Source organism: Macrotis lagotis, chromosome 2 (assembly GCF_037893015.1).
Source record: "Macrotis lagotis isolate mMagLag1 chromosome 2, bilby.v1.9.chrom.fasta, whole genome shotgun sequence".
NCBI classification, from domain to species: Eukaryota; Metazoa; Chordata; class Mammalia; order Peramelemorphia; family Peramelidae; genus Macrotis; species Macrotis lagotis.
This window is the reverse complement of record NC_133659.1, coordinates 120950439-120973531: the sequence shown is the minus strand read 5'-3', so window position 1 is coordinate 120973531 and position 23093 is coordinate 120950439. Positions and strand designations below refer to the sequence as shown.

Sequence of the window (23093 nt, the reverse complement as noted above, 5' to 3'; positions counted from 1 at the left end):
TCTGCAGTCTACAGCAGCAGCAATTCCAGCTCCTATAGCTTTATCTATTAAAATTGATGCAGTTAAAAGCTCCTCGTTGGATCTTGTGATAGAGCATAGAGCTGATGCTTTGCAGGCAGGTGAGCCTGTCCCAGCCCCTATCTCTCTATGTCCCCTCAATGCTCCTGCCATGCTCTGAACTGAGTGTCCTTTGGGACCTTTCAAAAAAATTAAGTGTTCCAAGCAGGCCTGAATCTCCTGGATACCCCCAGCTAAGAATAATGGACTAGGACTCTGGTTCTATTTTGTTTGTTTTTGGAACTGGGGACATAATTAAGAAGTTTGAGGGTTTGTTTTTTTTTTTGACAATTTGTAGTCTCAGTTGCCTAGTGCACTGAGAGCTTATAGGGTTTGTCCAGGATCATATATTCTTTAACTCAAATCTTCTGGCTTCAAAGTGAACTTTCTTATCCACTATGCCATACTGACTCTGTATATTTGATATTTCCAATTAAATGTCTCTCTCTGTTTTAATTAGAATATTGAAAATAAAGAAATTTAAGAAAATCAGAGATTTTTAAAAATATATAAATATTTTGTTTTCCAATTACATACAGTCCAATCATTTTTTTTTACACAGTTTTGAGTTTTATAATTTTTCTCTCTCCCTCCCTGTCTTCCCTCTTACCCCAACAGAAGGTAAGGTATAGTCTTTACGTTAGCATCCATGATAAGAATAGATTGAAATTGAGTGTTTTGTGAGAGAAGAATCAGATCCAAAAGGATGGGAAAAAGCATTAGAGATAGCAAAATGACATAATATATGATAACTTTTAAGAATTGAAGTAAATAAGCTTTGATCTTTATTTAAACATCATATTTCCTTCTTGGGATATAGATCTCCATCACAAGATTCTCCATCCCTGAAATTGTCCCTGTTTTTTGCACTGATGGAGTGAACAAGTCCAATCATGGTTGATACACCACCTTATGTCGTTATTGCTGTATATAATGTTTGGTTCTACTCATCTCACTCAGCATCAATTCTTGCAAGTCTTTCCAGGCTTTTCTGAAATCTCATCCCTCATGATTTCTTTTAGAATGATAGTGTTCCATCACATACATATAACATCAGTTTCCCCCAATTGATGGGTATTTCCTCAATTTCTAATTCTTTGCCACTCCAAATAGAACTGCTGTGAATATTTTTGTACATGTGGGGTTTTTACCCTTTTCCAGGATCTCTTCAGGATACAGACCCAGTAGTGGGATTGTTGGATTAAACGGTATATAGATTTATAATGCCCTTTGGGTATAAAGCCAAATTGCTCTCCAGAAAAGTTGGATCAGTTCACAACGCCATCAAAAATGCATTAGTATCCCAGATTTCCCACATCCCCTCCAACATTGATCATTATCCTTTCTGGTCATATTGGCCCATCTGAGAGGTGTGAGGTAGTACCTCAGAGATGTTTTAATTTGCATTTCTCTCATCAAGAATGAGAAAAATCAGATTCTTAAAAAATATATTGAATTTCAGTTGGATTTAGGATGATTTTTTGGTATCTTTAGTAAGATAGACTTTAGAATGAATAGAAAGATTGAGATGAACTTATAAAGTCCCAAATTTCATTTTCAGTAGTTATCTGTTTTTCTCTGCAAAATTATATTTTACAAATCTCACCTTTCATATTTTTGAAAAAGAAGGAGAATCAGTATTCTCATTAAAGAAATATTTCTACCTTAATTTTAAATTAATTGCTCCCCTTAAATTAGACTTTTAAATTCTCTCATGTCATACTTGCTAGTTTGTTTGTGACCATATAGCATAGTGTTTCTCAATATACCCCATGCTATTGTCACTTTTCATTTAAAATCAACTTTTTCAAAACTATTTCTTAATGAACTTAATCAGATTAATTTCATTTAGTCACATCTGTTCATGATTGTTTCCCCTTTTACATTCCATACAAATCATGAAATTAAGCTAATTATATACCATTATCAACTGCAAAGAACAAGTTTCACAGTTTTATACCTTTTAATTCCCTGCAGGAGATTAGGGCTTGTTTTTCCTTAACATGGAAAGAGTAGTAACTTAAATGGATTTCCCTGCAGTTACTGCCAAAGGATTAACCAGTTTATTATTGTTTTTCACATTTCTAAATTGGTTCTAAAACATTACATTTTATGTGTTCTTATTGATGGCAATGCTTGTCATCCCATTAAAAACCATTCCTGGAATGGAGCTGCTGTGTAAAAGAAAAATAATTTTGTCTGTTTTTAATTGGTGTACATTCTCTTGATGTTAAACCTGATTATGTGGAAGTTGGGGACTTATGCTTTATTATATTTGTACAGGTGATGATGAGCAGAGTGACTGGTTTTATGAAAAGGAGTCAGGTGGGGCATGTGGCATCGCAGGAGTCATTCCCTGGTGGCAGTCAGAAGAGTCTACAGAACTAGGAAAAGAATTACCAGATCCTGTCTTTCAAAGTATCTTAAGTGGCTCTTTTCCTCTTATGTCACCTTCAGGCAGAAGAGGTCAGTAACACTCAGATCCTGAGAGGTAGGCACAATGCTTTGTAGTCTTTACTCAGAAGTGAAATATATACTTGAGTATTTTATTTTAGCCCAATTAGCTTCGACCATCTCATTTTCAGTACCTTATATCGTACTCCTAATTGTTGGTTAAAAATAAAAGAGACCAACTGTCACTTGCTTTCCTTTTCTTTGATATGTCCCTATGATCACTGTTAGGCTTAAGCTCTTGTAGAAAGATGTGAAGAACCTATAACATAAGCTAAAAGAAATCACGAGTAGACTATATTTGAAATCTTCTTTCAATTTCTTTTAATGCCTAGTAAATGAATTTTCCTTCATATATGCTTTACTTTAATTTATATTTTATTTTACATGTGTCTTTAATTGTTTTATGTATATCCATATATCTCTACGTATATATTTCTAATCTCCAACTGCTGTCTATTTTACTAAATTGGATTCTTTTGATTATAGGTTTCCAGGCTAGACTCAATCATCTACATGGAATGCCTTCAAAGAATATCAAAAAGTCTGGAGGAAATTCTTCTGCAATGGTAGGCAATTTTTTTTTATATTAATGGTCAATATTTGGAAATGTTCTTCTCTTTCTGTGGAATAAAAAGCCACATCCTCATCCCTTATGTCCTGATGCTATAGCTAAAAACAATCCGTTTTCTTGTAGGCTGCAAACTGGACCAGTGAGATTCCCCTATAAACCAAATCTTCTAATGCTAATTAATTAGTTACCGTTTTGAACATCTGGGGAATGGCATTCGAGGGAACCTGGCTCCTGTCCTCTTCCCTGGAGATAAACTATTGAAGTCAGAGCCTGTCTGGTGGAAAGATGAGAATGTTTTTGCTCAAGGACTGGTATTCTTTACTTTTAGTAAGAAATGGACCAGATTGAGGAATTTTTTAGTAATGTAGGTTGGGTACAAGAGGAGGCAAAAATGACCATAAATGAATTTATACATTTTTTATTCCATATTTCTTTTAAAATTGAAACTTTGTATTATTTTCTTTACCAAAATCCTTCCTAGAGTTAGGAAATTTAGAATTCTGATCCATAATCCAAGAATTTTTTAATGTTTATATTATGACTAGTGAAGAATAAATATGTAAATCTGTATGTATTTGAATTGTTTTAAACAAAATGTGATTAAGTAGGCATTTATGGTTCCATATTAGATGAAGAATTTTAACTGCCATCATTCAAAACATGAATTTCCAGGGTATTTTCAGTGAGTAGTAGATAGAAATGCTCTTTTTTTTATAAAGTTCACATTTTGTACAAAATGTGCATCCTATTTGAATAATTGGCTTTTTACCTCTGTGTTTATTGAAAAAAATTGTAAATTATAGTATTGTTATATTGTATTTTTGAAGTTGTTCCAATTCTCTTTTGGCCAGGGAGTTGTTATGATGTACCAGAAAAGATCAGAGAGTGGAGTTTAGAAACCACCAGCCAGAGTAATATTTAACATTACTTGAAGCTATCAGTTTTATTTTTTGTCTTAAAATACTACCTTTCCCCAAAGAGATTTTTGGGGTTTTGGATAAAAATGAGAACTACTCATCAAATATCCATTGAGCTGTAGAAAATATTGTCTGGGAATATCTAAAACCATCATGTAAACAAATTTTCACCAAGTGAAAAAACATTGGGGGCTGGTTTATCTCTTCATTTTGTCTAGCATATAACAATTTGCATAACTGTAATTATAATTTTATCAAGATGATTAACATTTAATAGTGCCAACAATTTATGGTAATCATTGCTTTAATATATTTTAATATTATTTTTTAGTTGAATTGTCATAATCTAGAAATTAAGATCAATTTGAATTATTAATTGAAAAGAAATTTAGGTAAACATTGCCTTTGCCTTATTATAAGGAAAAATTTTAACAAACAGTATTTCAGAATGTTTAGCAGTCTCCTTTCTTATTGCTTGTGAAGGCTGACAATAGTTGAATTACAAATGTAAAACTACTGAAACTGACTTCTTTTGCTTTTGCTTATTTAAGTTGAACACTGATATTTTAAAGTTAATATAGATATTTAAAGGTAAAGTAATGTGGTTTTTATAATTGCAACCTATTTTGTGTAGACCATTATGTGTTATAGACTGGAAATTCAGATGATTACTTCTGAATTATATATATATATATAAAAGAAATTTTTGTGTAATAACTGCCTTTCGGATCTGAATAAGACACTTTAAAAACCTTGACCTGTGAACTTTGCCTTACTGATCATGAATTGAGATGAATGCTATGTAGTTCTTGGTGCAGTTCTACCTATTTTTATTTTTGGTTCACTGCTTGCTTGAGCATAGCTGGGATTTGTAGCCCATTTTCTGGGCTTATTGCAATCTCACTCTGGTATTTTATAGGAGCTATTACAACTGATAGGTTAGCTTCATGGTATTGATGATACATGGCTTAACTATACTAAAAGCTACCTTCCCCCTCTAAATTGTGAAAAGGTGATTAAGTTTCAGTTGATGGAGATATATACTGTTTTGTATGTATGTGTGTGTGTATACACATGTGTGTGTACACGTGTGTGTGTGTTTATAACAGGAGTAGTACATTAGGTCATAAACTCTTTCCTGGCTTATTTTTTTGTATTCAAAGTTCAGAAGACAGTGGTTCCTTCTTTTGCTTTTTATCCCTTCTCTTATTTGTAAGATATCCTTTTGGGGGTTTTAAATAATATGATTTTTAAAAATAAAATTCCTATTTTGAACAAGAAAGCTCTGAGTTCAGATTTGTAAGAGCATATATGAATATTAATTGTTCCATAATGATTTATTCAGAATCTTCAAATATTTGAAAAGTTAAGGCATGCAGTGTGATAATTTCTGTAAATGATGATAAACTCCCAAAGTAGAGATAAGTTTGCTTTTAGAAAGACATTTCTGAATAAAACTAAACAAGTGTAGAGCTGAATTATTGCACACAATGGCACCTGATTCTGTTCAAGCAATAATTGCACTGCCTAGAAGGGTTATCTTATTTCCTATGAAAGGCAGAAGAGGAAATTCTTGTTTATCATTTTGATATAAAACAGGGGTACTTAATTTGGGATCCAATTTCAGGGGACCTATGAACTTAAAAAATTGCATCTTTATTTTCACTACTGGTTTTATGTAATCTTATGTTTATTTTATATATTTAAAATCATTTTTCTATATAAACCATCTGTAGGCTTCACTAAGCTGCTAAATGGGTCTATGGCATAAAAAAGGTTAAGAACTACTAATTGTGAAGCAACAATATTTGAGCATTGGTCAATGAAAAGGGGTAAGGAGAATTTTGTAGCTATTGTAAATAAACTCACTTTATACTAGCTATCTCATTATTTAAAGTTTGCATTATTTGCTATGCTTTGATCATTTGTGTTTACTTGAGCAAGCATCCGTATTTCAATCGAATCTTTTCTTTATTATGGACTGTATAGACTTATTTTGATAAATATCAGATTGAAACTCTAAGCAGTAGTTATCACAATATAATTTATATTTTATACCAGACTCTTCTTAGAAACTTGTATTTGTTTTTGTCAATTATTAAGTTATTCATTGGAAATAACTTTCATATTGTTTTGATAATTTTTAAAAAGATATAAAAAAAACCCCAATACATGTGAATAAGATGGAGTCTGAGGAAATAGGGCGTCCTGAGTATTATATACTAAGTATTGTTTTTATTGCACATAGGCTGAATTAATAGGAACCCAAGGAAACAGAATACTTAAATAATGCTTCTCCCTCTCTCATTCTTATACCCAAGTTTTGAAGGGGAGGAGAAAGGAATTAAACATTTACGTAACATGTTCTTTTGCAAGACACTGTGCTGAGGGATTTACAAATATTATCCATATAAATATAATCCTCAACTGTCATCCTCAATTTATAACTATAGTCTTTTATAAATATTGATCCTCACAACAATTCTATGAGGTAGGTACTATTATTATCTTCATCGTACAATTGAAGAAACAGAAGGAAAGCAAGGTTAAGTCACTTTCCTAGAGTAATTCAGCTAGTAAATATCAGATTGGATCCAAACTCAGGTTTTGCTGATTCCAGACCCAGCTCTCTATCTACTGTACCATCTAGAAAAAGAAATAGCAATTTGAAGGAAAAAAAAAACTATTCAAGAGATACCTTGGGTTAGTTTGTATTCAACTCCCTATACAGTATATTATTTTTCATATAATACTTAAAATGGACATTTAGCAAGAAGTTTCTTAACCATCAGAGATTTATTATGTATGGTTTTTTAATGTTCACCAAAGCAAAGTGGTGATTTTCAGGAAGAGTTGAAGGAAGATAAAAGTTAATTTTTGTTCCAAGCATTGAGTTAACCAGAACAACTTCTGAAACATTCCACTTCAAGACTATATATTCTCCTGGTGATCTCACATGTATCTAACTGTCAACACATGGAACTGGATTGACTGAAAAAAAGAAATGTGGGTTGGAATAACAGTGAGTAGAGTAGAGCAAAAACTATAGAAATTTTTGCCAAAAGAAAAAGTGCACGTTCAAAGAATTTCATTAAGCAAGTAGGTGGTAAATTAGATAACTTGTTGAACATGTATAGTCAGGAAAAGACCTAAATTCTAATGCAAGACACTTCTTACCTGCATGACTTTGCATGAATCTTTAGTCTTCTCCTCCAGTTCCTCATCAGTAAAATGGGGATGATGATAATAATAGCATCTGTTTCACAGATTTGACAGATTAAAAATGAGTTAAAAATGATAGAGCACTTTGCAAATCAAAGTGATAAATAAATGCTAGCTATTTTTATTTTCATCAACAATAAGCTTGGTTTATTATTTGATGTAAGTTACTAAGAAGCAGAAATCAAAAGTAAAAAAAAGAAAACAAATAAATGTTATCCATAACCAAATAGTAAAATGGAATGAAAATGAACATACCCAGAATCCCTATGAAGTATTAGGAGTAATGTAATGGCCAAGATTCATTTATTTAAATTTATTTAGTTTTAAAATAAGTTTAACTTTTATTTATCTCTACTATTGTTTGTTATAAATGATTTCAAAAAATTTATAAATAGAAAGTTTACATTCTTTAAATTGCTACTTTTTGCCCATCAAAAGATTAGGAAATTGCCTCAGTGTCAGGGGCATCTAAGGGTTGTAGCTTTTTGGGATCATTAGAGACTAGGGAGTAAAAGCCTTTCATTTTCAAGGTGAGGAAACTGAATTGAATAGGTAATGCCACTTGTCTAGCATTACCCAGCTGCAAGAGGTAGATCCATAATTTGTGCCTAGCTCCTCAGCCTCCAAGTTCAGTACTGTTTGCATTCTACTCTGCTGATTTATAGAACAGTTGAAGGAGGTTGTAGTTTTTATATCATATGATAGACAACTCAAATTTAAAAGATTATAAGATTCTTTTGTGTGATTAAAATGGGAATACATAAACAAATTGATCATTTGTGATTTTTTAAAATTCAAAATATTTATCAAGTTAAAATGACTTACAAATTTTTGGTATTAATTATGTGTTCATATTTTATTTAAATTGTCATGGTATTTAAGAAATCATAGAAATTCCATTGATTGATCTAATAAGAATATTAATTAACATATGCCAGCCACTGTGCCAAGCACTTTCCAGTAATATTTCAGTTGATCTTGACAAGATCCCTGGAAGGTTGGGACCATTATTACAAATGAGGAGTTAAGACAAAGAGAAGTTAAGTGACTTGTCCAGAGTTATACAGTTAGGGAGTATCTGAGGTGGGATTTGAACTCAAGGCTTCTTTGTTCTAGGTCTGGGGCTCTATTCACTACATCCTCTTTCTTCTCACCTGTAAACGTGGCCTGTATCTCATTAGATTTCACAAACAATTGAATTGATTTATGTCTTTAACTGGTAAATGGAAGTATATGCTATGTATTTCCATTAGCATTTGGTTCTTAATATAGCAGGGAGTTCATAAAGAGTTTTTTGGGTTTTTTTTTAATTCTAATTGCTGGGGGTGGCTAGGTGGTGTAGTGGATAAAGCACTGGCCTTGGAGTCAAGAGTACCTGGGTTCAAATCCGGTCTCAGACACTTAATAATTACCTAGTTGTGTGGCCTTGGGCAGGCCACTTTAACCCCATTTGCCTTGCAAAAACCCAAATAAATAAATAAATAGATTGATAGATAAATTCTAATTGCTTTCAAAATAGTTGGAAAGTTATATTTAAATTGAATTATAACTTTTTATAGAATGGACATTTAAAGTAAATTGTGTTTTTTACTAAGTGGACCATATAAGCTTTCATTTTAGTTTCATTTAGTTTATTTATTTGACCCGTGATCTCATCGGTGTGGGTATTCCCTCCACAACTTTTCATCCTGTCTGTTTCTTGTCTTATGTCCTTTCCTGAACTCTTCATAGAAAATCAACTCAACTATATCGGAAATTTTCAAATTCATTAAATTTTTTTTTTATGTACTAATACCTCTTTAGGCTATCAGTCTCTTGTCCTGTGAACTTGATAAATGTCTAGGCACCTCCCTTTTTTGGGTCATACATGTTAGTAATGGTATTTTTATGACATTTGGTCATTTGTCTTTCTAGAGCTTCTTTGTTAAGATAATTTAAAATTAAATTTTATGTGATGTCAAAAATTTCTACTTATATTATTAAAATAAAAATTGAATACACACATTTCAACCAGAGTTATGCTCTTAATTGTAATTTTATTGTGCGCTATTTGATGGAGCTGTCTTCTAAGTAACATTTATATAATGCTTTAAGTATCTTAGGTGGGAATCAAACTCAGGTCATGTTACTTCCAAATTTATGCCTTCAGAGAAGTATAACAACTCCATAATCAAGTTGTATACATTAAATGCTTTATAATTCTTTGTAGAAAGCAAGGTGTTTGTGTGTGTGTGTGTGTGTGTGTGTGTGTGTGTGCACGCACATGTGCATAAGAGAGAGAGAGAGAGGGAAAGAGGGAGGTTATTAAGACTTAATATAATAAGGATGGGCCCAAAGCACAAATATTAAAGATTTCCCCTTTTTCTGCTAAAGAGCTTATACTATTTTTAAGTCATAGCCCCTGTTTGAATGTTAAGTTAGCTTCAAATCTAAGGAGCTTTCCTATTATCTTTTTCAGGGTAGAAAGACTGTAGTGAATTGAATTGTAGAAAAAAATGAATGCATATTATTTTTGAAGATGACAATGATTTTGGTTGGAAAAATATCTCACCATACTATCAAAAGTGACATCATACTTGCTTGCTGTTGCATGTTATTAACATAGTTTAATATATTTTATTTATAAAATTCTGCTGAATTCAGCACTGCAATTAATTAGACTGTCACCTTTTACTGTAATATCTTTCAAAATTAAATCAGAATATTTGTTGACTCTACTTATCTCCCTTTTTTCATTAAAAAAATTTGATAATAGATTTCATATTAGAGACAATTATGGTTAATACATCAGGTGCATTATAAAGGAATTAGAACACTTTAATAGTCACCTAGTACATAGTTCTTGATTTCATGGTAAGAATAATAGGTAACAAATAGCATTCTGCTATTGTCAGATGCCCAAATTTACAACTGACAAGTGTTTGATCTTACATGTCACTCAAGACAGAGCCATTTATTCCCCACAAACTGAAGCAGAACCAGAACCTTTCTGCAGTTTTGCTTTTTGTATGTAAATCATGTATACCACATCACATCTGCTCCTAACCAGATCTCCTTGAAAAACTGAGTACAGTTGGGCTTCATAGGAGTCCAAACATATTTTAATAATGCCTCCTGTACATCATGGCTTTGGAGCCTGGACTAGCAGGCACACTCACAGTTCTGAGTACAATACACAGTTCTGGGACGCTATCTAATCTGTAAAATTGTTTAAATTTAAGGTAAAAAAAGCATTAATTATTATATTATCCTTTGTATTCCTATTTTTGAGCATATATAAAATTAGACATTTGTTTAAGAAATGTATACTCAGATTTCTATGCTAATTTTACATTCTATCCTTCTTAACTTTTTTTTTCATGGGTATTTTATTTTTCCAATTACATGCTTTGGTAGTTTTTCCACAATTATTCATTTACTAATTTATAAGTTACACAATTCTCTACCCCTCCCCTTGGTGACAAATAGTCTGGTAAAAGTTACATTTATTCATTTATGTTTAACATATTTAATATTAGTCATTTTGTGTAAGAGAAAGTAGTACTAAGGGAAAGGAAAGAAAACTATGAGTTAGGAAGGAAAAACATAAGAGAAGTTTTTAAAAAATGAACACAGTACACATTTAGATTCTGTGGTTTTGTTTGTTTTCCTTTGGATGTGTTATTCTTCTTACTTAATTTAATATTAGAATTGACTTTCACTTTCAGGTGTTATTGGTGGTCATGAAGTAAAAACTTCAATCAATAATGTTTAAAACTTGCAAACTTTATTGTTTTTCCTTAGATGGTAAGCCAAAATTAATGTAGTCTCAGAGGCTCTCTGCTTTCCTCCCAGGCCACAAATATCACAAATAATATTTCTCTTATCATTTGACAGACATTACTCCTGCTGCAAAATTCAACTTTCATTTTCACTTAATTATTTTTCTTAATAGCTTTTGTCTTATGTCACCTTCATTTCCAAATATATTTTCTTCTCTTCACTTCCCAGAAAACTGTTCCTTGTGACAAAGAATTTGAAAAGAAGGAAAACCCCCAGGTCCTCAAAACTAACAAGCACATGAATACATGTATATATTTTATTGTGCACTCCACAGTTCCCTACCCCTGCAAAAAATTGAGAGAAGTGCATTTCTGCTTTTTGTTGTCACACTTGGTCATTATAATTGCATAATTAATCATTTTATTTTTTATTTATGATATTCTTTCCTTTTATATTATAATCATATTTTTATACATTTTATATATGTATGTATATATATATATATATGCACCTAAAATATATTCCACACGTTTATTTTGTATGTTTTTCAGACTCTACTTTCTTCTTTTGAATCAGTTCATATTATGCTTCTATGTATTCTTCATATTTATCATTTCCTAGAGGGCTTTTTTAACCTTCATGTGCCACAGTTTGTTCAGTCATTCCTTGATTCTTAGTTGTTTTAGAAAATACAGTATGGGATTTTTAGATATAGATACATGCTTTGAATATAAACATTTAATTCTTAACTAGATAGTAAAACATAATTAATTTTGAATTTATACATAAGCAGAAATTGGTCTACTGTATATCCTTTATAATATCTTATAAAACAAATAAAAATACATCATAGATATTGCTAATTTGTGGTTTTATAAAACAATATGCAATGCACAGGAATTTGTTTCTTTTTGAGTTCAACACTACTAGTCTTAAACACTGTGTAAATGACACTAAAATCTATTTTTTCAAATCACTTCATAGCCTGTCAAATTCCAAGACTGTGGCCCAAAACTCGGGCAAAACACCCAAGTTCCTTGGTTTAGTAAAAGGATCATCATACAAGAGAATGTGGTTAGTTTAATGGAAAACCATCTCAATTACTGGAGAAAGTACTCAAATCTGGAGTATTATATTGACATACAAAGAATAATATCATTAAGATGTTTTACTTTCAATTTCAATAAGTTTACAGATTCTTAATTATTAATTCCAGAATATTCTATATTGTTTTCCTTAATCATCCTTAGTATCACTAGTGTCATCGAATTGTGAGATACTCGGTTATTTTTATCCTTGGAGAGGTCATTTAGGCAATTTGCTCATTTCCATAGATATTAAGATAATACTATATTGAAGTAATTCTTTTTATTGTAATTTCATAAGAGCTTCAAAGTATAATAATTTCTGCTTTTTATCTTCATTTTTCTTTTGTAAAAAGTATTCCTAGATAATCTTTCTATTTATGATTTGGAGACATGAGTGTACTTTGGACCAGTTTCAGAAAGCCAAAATTGCAAGACATATTTTGATATTCTGTAAAATGTTTCTCATATCAATTTTAATTTTTTCAAACTTGCATTCTGTCTTATGTTCTAAGTATGAAACTTGCTATAAATGTTCCACAACTATACTGTTTAAAGCCATTTGACTCTTAGGAGGGAGGCAACATGCAATCTTTTCCACCTTGCCCTTTAAAAGGGTGGCGACATTGCCAGAATATCCATTATTTTTGTCATCCAATTCCAAGAAACAGAAATGTTGCAAACATTTTACTTTCTAAGAAGCTTCAACTCTGGGTTTCTGCCTTTTATGTTGCTGATAGAATTATTCTGATGGTCTATAAAACTCAGTTTTCTAATTTGCCTTCAGACATGTCAGATATCTAATATCAGAAAAGTTCAAAATCAATGATGGGTAGAACACTTCCAAGTAGTATTTAACAAGCACTTACTTTACTATAGTAGCCTGAAAATCCTCCAACTGAAGGTCAATTTGGAGAACTGTGAATGTATGGAAGTGAATGGAAGTCATGTAGATTGAAGAAGTTTTTCTGCCATTGCCAGAATCATTGCCCAAGGTAATGTTTGCGAGGATTGCTTATTTGTAATCAGGTATGTTGAAAGGAAGCACTGATGTTTCTAAACTGCAGACTAGAGATAATCCATTGCAAACTGTATTTGTCCAGACTCTAAACAAAGTTAAATTTGGTGACTTTTAAAACTTTTTCTTGATATTCAGATTTGGCCAGAGTATGAACAATTCTCAAAAAAATAGAAGTGGAGACTGCTCATTTCCACATATACCAGAGAAATTGGTTTGTAATATTGGAGTATTTAGATACACAAGCCATCATTTTCTTTCTGAGTTCTTTATTCAAGTCATGTTAAGCCAAAGATTATCCCCCAAAAAGTATCTTCCTTATCACTACTTTTCCTAACATGCAGATGTTAAAACTCAGTTCTCAACTGAATATAGTCTTAGAATTGGTAGCAAGTATTTGTTCTTTTTGAAGCCAGTCAGTTTACACTTTAGTTTGCAGGTCTTGACTTTTCTTATTGTGGAAATTATAGTATTGAAGTATAAAACATCACTTTATTTTGCAGTATTATTTTGTGACCTCACTTTCTCTAGCTTTGACTTTTGTTATCACAGAAATAACCTAATCTGTTAATTGAATTAAACACATTTAACCTTTACTGAGTAATTGTTTTTCTATTCTTGTTTCAGTTTTCTTTAATTGTTGTATTTTTCCTTTCATCTTAGAATAGTTTTGTGGAAATTTTTTTCCCTTATTCCCAACTTAAAATTTTATTTAAATAATTTATCCTTGTACTCTCTCCTTCCACATATCAGTCTCTAAAAGTCCATCATTTCTTTTGTTTACTGTCTTCCATTGACCCTTTTCTATCTCTCAATACCACTGCAACTACCCAGATTATTACCACTGACTCCTAAATACTCTTTTAGCATACATCCAGTCTTCTAACCCCCCCCCATTTTATCCTACATCCCACTGACATGTAAATTTTTCTAAAAGTTCATTTACACCCAAAAAAATCACTTGGTCAAGGAGATTGAGTAATGTCTCTTCACCTATAGTCTAAAAATCTATACCTTAGTTTACATGAGTTAATTCAAGAAGCTTTTAAATAACTATCAAGTGTCAGCCTCTGGTAACTGTAAGACAAAAAGTCACTGATGTCAAGGAACTTGTGTTCTAGGACTGAACTACAAATTACTCTGTAATTTGACTTCTTTTTATATCTCTACCTTATTTTCTTATTCTTTCTGTCTTTTTGTGTACCATATACTTCAGTTTCCCTTTTTAAATAATTTACCTTGCAGGGCAATGCCCAACCCTCTTACCCACCCCCCCCCCCTTTTTAAATCAACACTGTGATACTGAATTTTTCTTCTCTGCTGAACTCTCTGCATCTCCTAACATTTACATGTACTTTAAAGCCTAGCTGAAACCCTACTGGAACAAAGCTTCCTTATACACTCTGTTTCCTCAGCAGTCACTTTCTATGACTGTATTCATTTGACACTTAGGACATGATTTCTAGTGGTATTATTAATTTTTAGTACATAGGGTAAACTGAATAAATGTTGTTAACAACATTTAGTGTTATCCTCTAATTTTTCAAGTTCTACTTCCTTTATTATATTACTAAGGTAGCTTCCAACAATTTTACATTTCCTTCAAATATAAACATAGTCATCTTGACTATCTTTTGACAAATATAGGACATTTTTTCTAATTGCTGTGAAGAGCCTCAAATTTAAAAAGGCAATGTGTATCTCATAAAATCAGACCAATTTTAGAGCCTGAAAGAAAGAAATGATTTGTCCAAAATCATTCCTTGGAGCTGGGTTCTCTTCATTTTTTGTGTATCATGGATTTCTTTGGCAAAATCTTAGCTTTAATAGCTTTATATTTGTATGTATGTACAAATACAAACATACATTCATACATATGTACATATAAAAATACCTGTAACTCAAGAATGTATGGCTAAATAATTTGTCAATACTCATATCGTGTGTGTGTGTGTATATGTGTGTGCGTATATATATATATATATATATATATATATAATTATTTTAAGAGCACAGTTGAGGTTGTTTCTATGTTGTCTTAAGTAATAGAATTTTAGAGTTCTATCATTTTAAATGCTAAAACTGACCCCTAATAAGTTTAGATGAAAAGGTGCCACAGCTAGTTAGTGACAAAATGAGAATTTATCTCTCTAGATTTTAGTAAGTCATCTCTCTAGATTTAGTTCAGTGATCATAGATCTGTAATTGTAAATTATTTTTGTTCTAGGTGTTTTCAGTTGTGTTCAACTTTTCATGATTCCATTTTGGAGTTTTCTTGGCAGGGATATTGGAGTGGTTTGCCATTTACTTCTCCAGCTCATTTTACAGATAAGGAAACGAGGTTAACGAGGCAAAGCAATTTGCCCAGGGTCACACAGCTTGTAAGAGGCTGAGGCCAGATTTGAACTCAAGAAGATGAGTCTTCCCTACTCTAGGGACTACCCAGGACTCTATTTACTGTCCACCTAGTTATCCTATATAGATCTTATTTTGTAATTCCAAATCTTTTTATTTGTGGCTATTTGTACCACTTGTTTTGCCTTAGAATTTTTATATGAAAGAATCATCTGTAGTATAATCATTTTCTTTTAAGGAGAAATTGTAGAGACTATCATGTAGTTTGTCCCCAGTTAGCAAATATACCCATCAGTGACAATGGAATAGTATCTGAGTTGATCTCTTCCTTTGTCTACCAACCCTCCCATGTTCCTAGTCATTTATCAGATAGCTTTATATGTAGCATTAACATCAAATCAGAAGCAGATTCCCATGTCAATGTTAGCATTAGCTTGTATATATACAATTGATGTATTCAATATACATGTGTTTTGTTTAAAACAGAACATCATTGAAAAATGTTGGGCAGAGAATTAAAGGAAAATATCAATTAGTACCCCATTTAAAGAAAAAGTATGAAATATTCCATATAGTTTTATTTTTTGTTTTCACATATTTGATTTTCTAAGATTTGTCTATTTGATATAAAATTTCCAGACAATAATTGGACCAAAATTTGACTATACATTTAAAGTTTTTGTGTGGTTCCTAGTATTTTTTGTCACATTTCTAACTGTTACAGGTAAATTAGTTTACCACTTGTTCTCTTTACCTGGGATTTTACCTCCTTCTTTACATTTATACGATTGATTCACCTTTTGTCTGGAATAGTCTTTCCTTGCCTTATTTGTATCCCTAATTTCCTCTAAAATCCAACTCAGGTTCTATTTTGATTTTGTCTTTGTATTTCTGTTGTCTCATATAGTGCCTTGCCTAGAGGAGGTACTTAATTAAGAATTTTTAAATTTTACTTTTCTGTATACAAGCATCATTTTAACAGTAACTTTTTTTCTTTTCTTTTTTTGGATTTTTTTTTGGTAAGGCAATGGGGTTAAGTGACTTGCCCAAGGTCACACAACTAGATAATTATTAAGTGTCTGAGGTTGGATTTGAACTCAAGTACTCCTGACTCTGGGGCAGCTAGGTGGCACAGTGAATAGAGCACTGGCACTGGAGTCTGAAAGACCTGAGTTCAAATGTGGTCTCAGGCACTTTGAAAAAATTATTTTGTCCTTAATTTTTGTATATTTTGTACTTAAGTGTAACATGTTAGTAGTAGACTGTTAACAGAAAGGCAAGGACTGCTTTGTTTTGTTTACAAATCCCATTACATAGTACATACCTGGCTTTATAGGAGGCACTTATTAAATGTTTATTGAATACAAAAACAAATTTTAGTTTTTTTCAAGAGAGTGTGATGTAATATATTACTGATGACCATGACCCAGCTCTGTGACATACTTAATTATGTCCTCATAAGGTCATTTGACCATTTAAAAAATGTTTTATTTGAAAGAATAAGGTAATACATGTGCTTACCTTACCTTCCAGGGTTATTAAGAGAACTAAGTGAAATACAGTATGTGAAAATGGTTTGTTAGTTCTAAGCTGAAAAATTCAAATGAAAGATACAATGAAAGGCAGTGTATTCAACTACAGACAAATAATAACAATCAGATTTATATAACACTTTCCTTTTTTACAAAGCTCTTCCATCAAAATTATCTGTTAACATAATTATTTATTTCTCATTTTGCAGATGGAGATGCTATACAAGTAAAGTGATTTACTAATGTCATATAGCAAATAAATATCTGTACTGGTATTCAAACCCAGTCTTTTGAGTAAAGTCTAATGTTGACCCTCACTGGCAAGATGTATGTTTCCTCTTGCTTTTTTTTTTAAATTCACATAAACTTTTTTTTTTTAGGTTATTTTTTGCAGGGCAAATGGGGTTAAGTAGCTTGCCCAAGGCCACACAGCTAGGTAATTATTAAGTGTCTGAGACCAGATTTGAACTCAGGTACTCTTGACTCCAGGGCCAGTGCTTTATCCACTGTGCCACCTAGCCGCCCCCTCACATAAACTTTTTTAATGTTGCTTATACTTTTAACAGCTCACCAAAATGTCTAAACAATTCCATTAAAAATTTAGTATAATCATTGAATAAAAAAAAAAATTGGTTCAGTCAACCAATGAATAATTCCAGCCCATTTTTGGCTTTATTTAGTTTTTCCCCCCCAGCATATAGACATGACCTTTCTTCCTTTCCTTACCATCATTCATTCTTAATATCCATTCAATTCAATTCAAAAATCATTTATTAAGTAAGTATATGCTATGAGTCAGGCACTGAGGAATACAAAGACAAAAATGAAGCAGACCCTGTCCTTGGAATTTACCTTCTTAGATTCAGTTCAATCCAAGTCATTTATTAAACTTATCTACTATGTGGCAGGCACTGTACTGGCTGGACATTGATTATACAAAGACAAAAATGAACCATCTCTGTCATTGGGATTTACTTTCTTAGTTGGAGATAGTGAGAAAATAGGCAACCACAAAAGTTCCTAGTTTGGGAACTGGTGGGACCAAGGGTAAGAAGAGTTAACAAAAAAAGACTTCCTATAGGAACTAAAACTTTAACTGAACCTTGATTAGAAAAGGCATAAAGGTAAGAGATGTTGATGGAATGTTAAATGAGATGAATGGCAAGTAGACTATTGGTTGGGGGATAGGGGAGTAAGGGGAAACAAAATCTGAAAGCAGTTTGTAAAGATAACTTGGAACCAGAGTGGGAAACACTTTACATAAAAAGCAGATTAATTGCTGGGTGCTCAACTCTTTTTCCCTAAAACTTTATTTGAATAGTGTCATCCTTTTTTTATTCTTACCTTTATTAGTTACCCCTTTTCTGCCTCAGAACACTATAAATAAAATAATTTTTATTAGTAATAATATCTCATTGTTCTATTTTGTTATATTCAGTATTCTCAGTTATAAACCAAATGTTTCACTGAAAATGCCATTTAAAATATATATGTTATTCACTTGCTTTTGTAACTTTAGTCTCTAAGAATTGCCCATTTCAAGATTTGATTGAGTTTTAATTCTGGAAGAAGTCTTTGAGAGAGTCTTATTTTGTCTGATCCTTAATTCAGCTTTGTAAATGGTTTCCAAGACTTAACTGTCCACCATAATTTAATGCAAACTACAAAGTTGGCATTATCCTTTCCAGAAATATCAGTATCACCCTTTTCCCTCTTAACCAGTCACATTTCATAAAACTGCTCCCCAGAGCACTAACCTTTTACAGCATTAGAGCCTTTAAAACAACTGTACTAAACCAATTCATTCTTTAATCCACACAATCCTTGATGATCATCTTCTCTCAATGAAGTCTTGTTATTGCTACATTTGTTGCTTAAATATCTTTTTTTCTCTTTCTGGATTTTGGCATTCCATAAGGTAGTGATTGTGTTTTAAAAAAATAATAATACCTCCAACTTTCTAGTATCGATTATAGTTAATACTTATTAAATCATCGACCCACACAAACTGTGATGATATACTGCGAAATGTCTTTTATTTTTCTTCACTCAGTGATGGCATGAGCTTATTTCCTAGTTACCCTAATCCTTTTTTTAAGTGTACTAAGATAAGAATATGTTAAGAGACTAGACAGACATTTCTGATCTTGTGTGGTTTATGGTGTCACTATGTCTTCAGTGAATTACAGACTTTACTCATTTCTGGGCCATTTGTTTTACATATAGATTAAACATAGATAATTACTCATCTGACAGGTTACTTTATTACTTTGATGTATTTCAAACCACCATACACAGCTATCATGTTACTATTATTACTATTTTTATTCTGTTTAATCTTAATAGGAAGTATTAAAAGTTACATTTGAAATTAGAAAAAAAATTGATTTTATACTTTAAATGATCACCCTCAAGTGATCACTGTACTTCTGTTTTTTTAATATTGATTTAAAAAATGAAATATCTTCTTTAATAAAATCAGTCCTTAAAGCTAGTCAAATCCTTGAATCAAGTACAAAGCTAAATTATATTACTGCTTTAAACAAAGCAAGGAAATAGTAACTATTGTAGATAGCTAATTATACTTAAGTATAGAAACAACTATTAATATTATTTTTTCAAATTTATTGAAAGCATAAATGTGTCAGAAATAATGTATCCACTTAAGCATTTTAGTTGAAATTATTTTCTCTTGATATAACTGTAGTTGAAATTATTTTTGATACAAGTGCCTAGAAATTACATTAAGATTCTTATCCAGAGATATAAACTGAAAGGAAATGTCATAATCATGTAATATTTCTCCCTTTTTATTTTAGATTTTTATTTATTCAATATTAAACTGTCCCTAATTCTGATTCAGGGTGAACTTTGATTGTTGTTTTAGGTTCATGCTGTCCTTTTGAAAAAGCAAATGCATTCTAGCTATGCAGTGCTTTTTATTTAATTTTATAGTTTTATGGTATCATATATTAAGGATTGCCAAAAATATAGAAAAATTTTAGAGAGCATTTTTGGGTTTGATGGATTACTACTCTTGAAAGGGAAACAAAACACTAAATATTTCTAATCCTGCATTATTTACCGCATGGGTGGTTAAATGCTACTTTAAGCCTCATAAAATTAAAAGGGAGAAATCTGCCAACTGTAGCAGGAATTGGATTTAGGAAGAGTGGTACAGAGCCAAAATATTGCTACAGAATTAAATGTCAAAAATCTTCTTTAATAGTAGATATATAGTTCACAGTGCTTGGTTATGATTAATACATTTAATCTAAATCACTGAAAGTTGCTCTCTCCTTTTCCATAAAATACAATAGGACACAAATCAGTTTTACTGTAGGTGGATAACAATTGGAAAATAATGCATCTTCCCGCCCAATAAATTGTCAGTTATACCTTTTAACTAAAATCAATTCATCTTTCCAAAATTTATTGCAATTTCTAATAATAAATCTTCTCAAATGTTTATTCATTTGCTTTTTGATACATTTGTGCCACTTTTGCTATGGTCTAATGTTTTCCCTTTTGATTCATTGTAAATTAGAAAATCTATTTTGAGTCAATTTTCTAGTTAAGAAGTTAAAATCTATAACCCAGCCACTTTTTCAGTCTCCTTTATACATTTTAATACCCTTGAACTTGAACTTAAATGCAATTCAGTAAATTCTGATTAAAAGACTTTTCGACATAACTTCTTGAGTAGGGGCCAGATTCATAAAACAAGTGCTTATGATGTTGTTTAGGGTCTTGTTGCCATAGATTCATTTCTGATTGAAAAAAAAAGAGAATTGCAGTTTAATTTCATAGATGTAAAGAACATCACCTCTCATAGGTAACTAATACAAAGAATTAGAAATGCCATATTGAATTAGGTTCTGACTTTGTTCATAAGTAGAATCCCCCCTCCGCCTTCATTTTCATTTTGTAGCAGTGACTCAATTATTGAATATTAAAGAAAACTTGAAGTGTCAGATGCATTATGTCTATGCAGTTTTACCCTATTCTATTCTCAGTTTTCTTGTACAAACATTAGGAAAGACAAGCAATAAAAATGAAATTTCCAATAATGTCATAATTTAAATGAAATGTTTGTTAGAATTTTTTAAAGTTCTTTTGTGTAGGTAAGCCTTACTCTTCATACCCTTTTCTTTATGGACTTTTAAAATATCTTCTCTAGAAAAAAATATTTTAGTCTTTGAAATTTTAATATCTATTAGTTATAACTTTTTATCATTTGAAGTGAGACTTCCTTTCAATCTCATAGTAGCTTGGAAAATTCTTCTCTGGTTTTCCTTTTTTTTTTCCACACTCAAAAAAATGAAAATTGGAGACCTTCAGAGACCCTTTGTCACATAATCATAATATTTCAAAATTGGAAGGGATTTCATTAACAATAATGCCACCAAAGAATCCTTTCTCCAACATATTTGACAAAGTAGTCACCCAGTCGTTGCTTGCATTAGGTTCTAACTTTGTTCCATTTTGGGCTAACTCTAATTATTAGTCACTATTTTTTTTTTTTTTTTGCATCAAGTCTTCTTTGCAGCTTCCACCCCATAGCTCCCAGTTCTATCCTCTCACTCTCAGAAAAACAAATCTAATCTTTACCCCCGACAATTCTTCATTCTTGATCATAGTTGTCATGTTCTCTCTGACACTTCTTCAGATTCTAAACTTCTTAATTTTTTAAATTAAACTTTCTGTTGCATGAAGTCAAGACCCAATATCATCCTGAATAGATTACTCCTTTTTATGCTTTTCAGTTTAATGCCTTTCCTAAAATTTGGTTTCCAGAACTGAACTTAATACTCCAGCTAAAGCAAGAGAAAGGACAAGAGAACTATCCATTCTCCAGTCTTGAATACTATACTACTTCTAAATCAGTGCCAAATCATTGTACCTTTTTTGTTTGCCATAGCAAACTGGTGTCACCAAAACCTATACTTTCTTCTAAATGGAAGACTTGTCGTACTCTTCTTAAATTTTAGTGTTTGAGTAGGTTAAGATCTTTTTTGGATGCTGACTCTATCATCTAATGTGTTAGCTCTTTCTTTAATCTTTGTTGTCTATTGAAGATTAACGGGTAGGCCATCCATGTCACTATCTATGCCAGTGATATCAAATTCAAATAGAAATAGGGGACATAAGGTTTTCTTCCAGTCCACATATTGTCTTTATTTGAAAATATAATGTTACCCATGTTTTATTGTACTTTTATTTATTTTACTAAAGATTTCCCAAACATTTTAATATAGTTCAGAACCTGGAGACTGTTCATGCAGGCAGACAATGTAGTTAAGACCTCTAATCTTAGCTATTTATTAGCATGTTAAACAGCATAAAGCCTGGAGATTGAATCATGAATAACTACTCTTTGGATTTGACCAGTCACCAATGTCCAAAAACAACTTTACTCTATTGCTATCTATTCCACCTTTCTCTATGTTTTTCCATTAGAATAATATGTCTGTCACATTACCTAGTTTTATCAGTTTAGTAACCTTACCAAAAAAAGAATTAAAATTGGTCCTGAAATGACTTATTTTTGATGAAATTATACTCACCCTCACCATCCCTTGAATATACATTCTAGAATTTTTCTAGGAATTAGTATACTGGAAGATGAAGATAATATGAATCAGGAGAATTAAACTTAACAAGAGAAAGTATGTGCATTCCTAATATCTCCATTCAACATGCTGGAGGCCTTCTTTGCTTTCTCCAGATTTGAAGGTATCAGTGGAATACCTGGATTTACCCACCTTTTATCTCTCACCATTAACATATAAACAGCCTGTCATCTTTTTCTATCACCTTTAACTCCTATTCTTTTAGGTTCCTCCTTTGTTATATATCAGCCTTATGTTTCTCCTTTTACCTTTGTGTAACCTTTATTTTCACTTCATCAAAAACTATTGTTTTTCATGTTTCATAACTGTATAACACAAGTGGAATATTTGTTAATAAAATATAAACCTTTTTTCTTGCAAAGATTTAGAGGAATTAAAGGAATTTTGTGATATTCTGAAGGTAATTCAATTCAGTCTCCTATTTAATTGTAGACTTATCTCTTTGTGCCCAGGTCTACATATTAATGTCAGAATTCTATAAGTTATC

At 31.5% G+C, this 23093-nt stretch overlaps 1 protein-coding gene across 7 annotated transcripts in view; it reads left to right on the top strand.

Moving 5' to 3' along the window:
* GPATCH2 (G-patch domain containing 2) overlaps window positions 1-23093 on the top strand; it is a 285506-nt gene that overhangs the window by 41674 nt on the left and 220739 nt on the right. For 6 of the 7 annotated variants that reach the window (XM_074222681.1, XM_074222677.1, XM_074222678.1 and 3 more), the window contains exons 4-5: window positions 2341-2523; window positions 2998-3077. In XM_074222681.1, coding sequence (XP_074078782.1) covers window positions 2341-2523; window positions 2998-3077 — 263 coding nt within the window. Of the gene's footprint in view, window positions 1-2340; window positions 2524-2997; window positions 3078-3205; window positions 19304-23093 lie in introns of those variants that run through there. The other variant, XM_074222684.1, reaches the window with a different exon arrangement.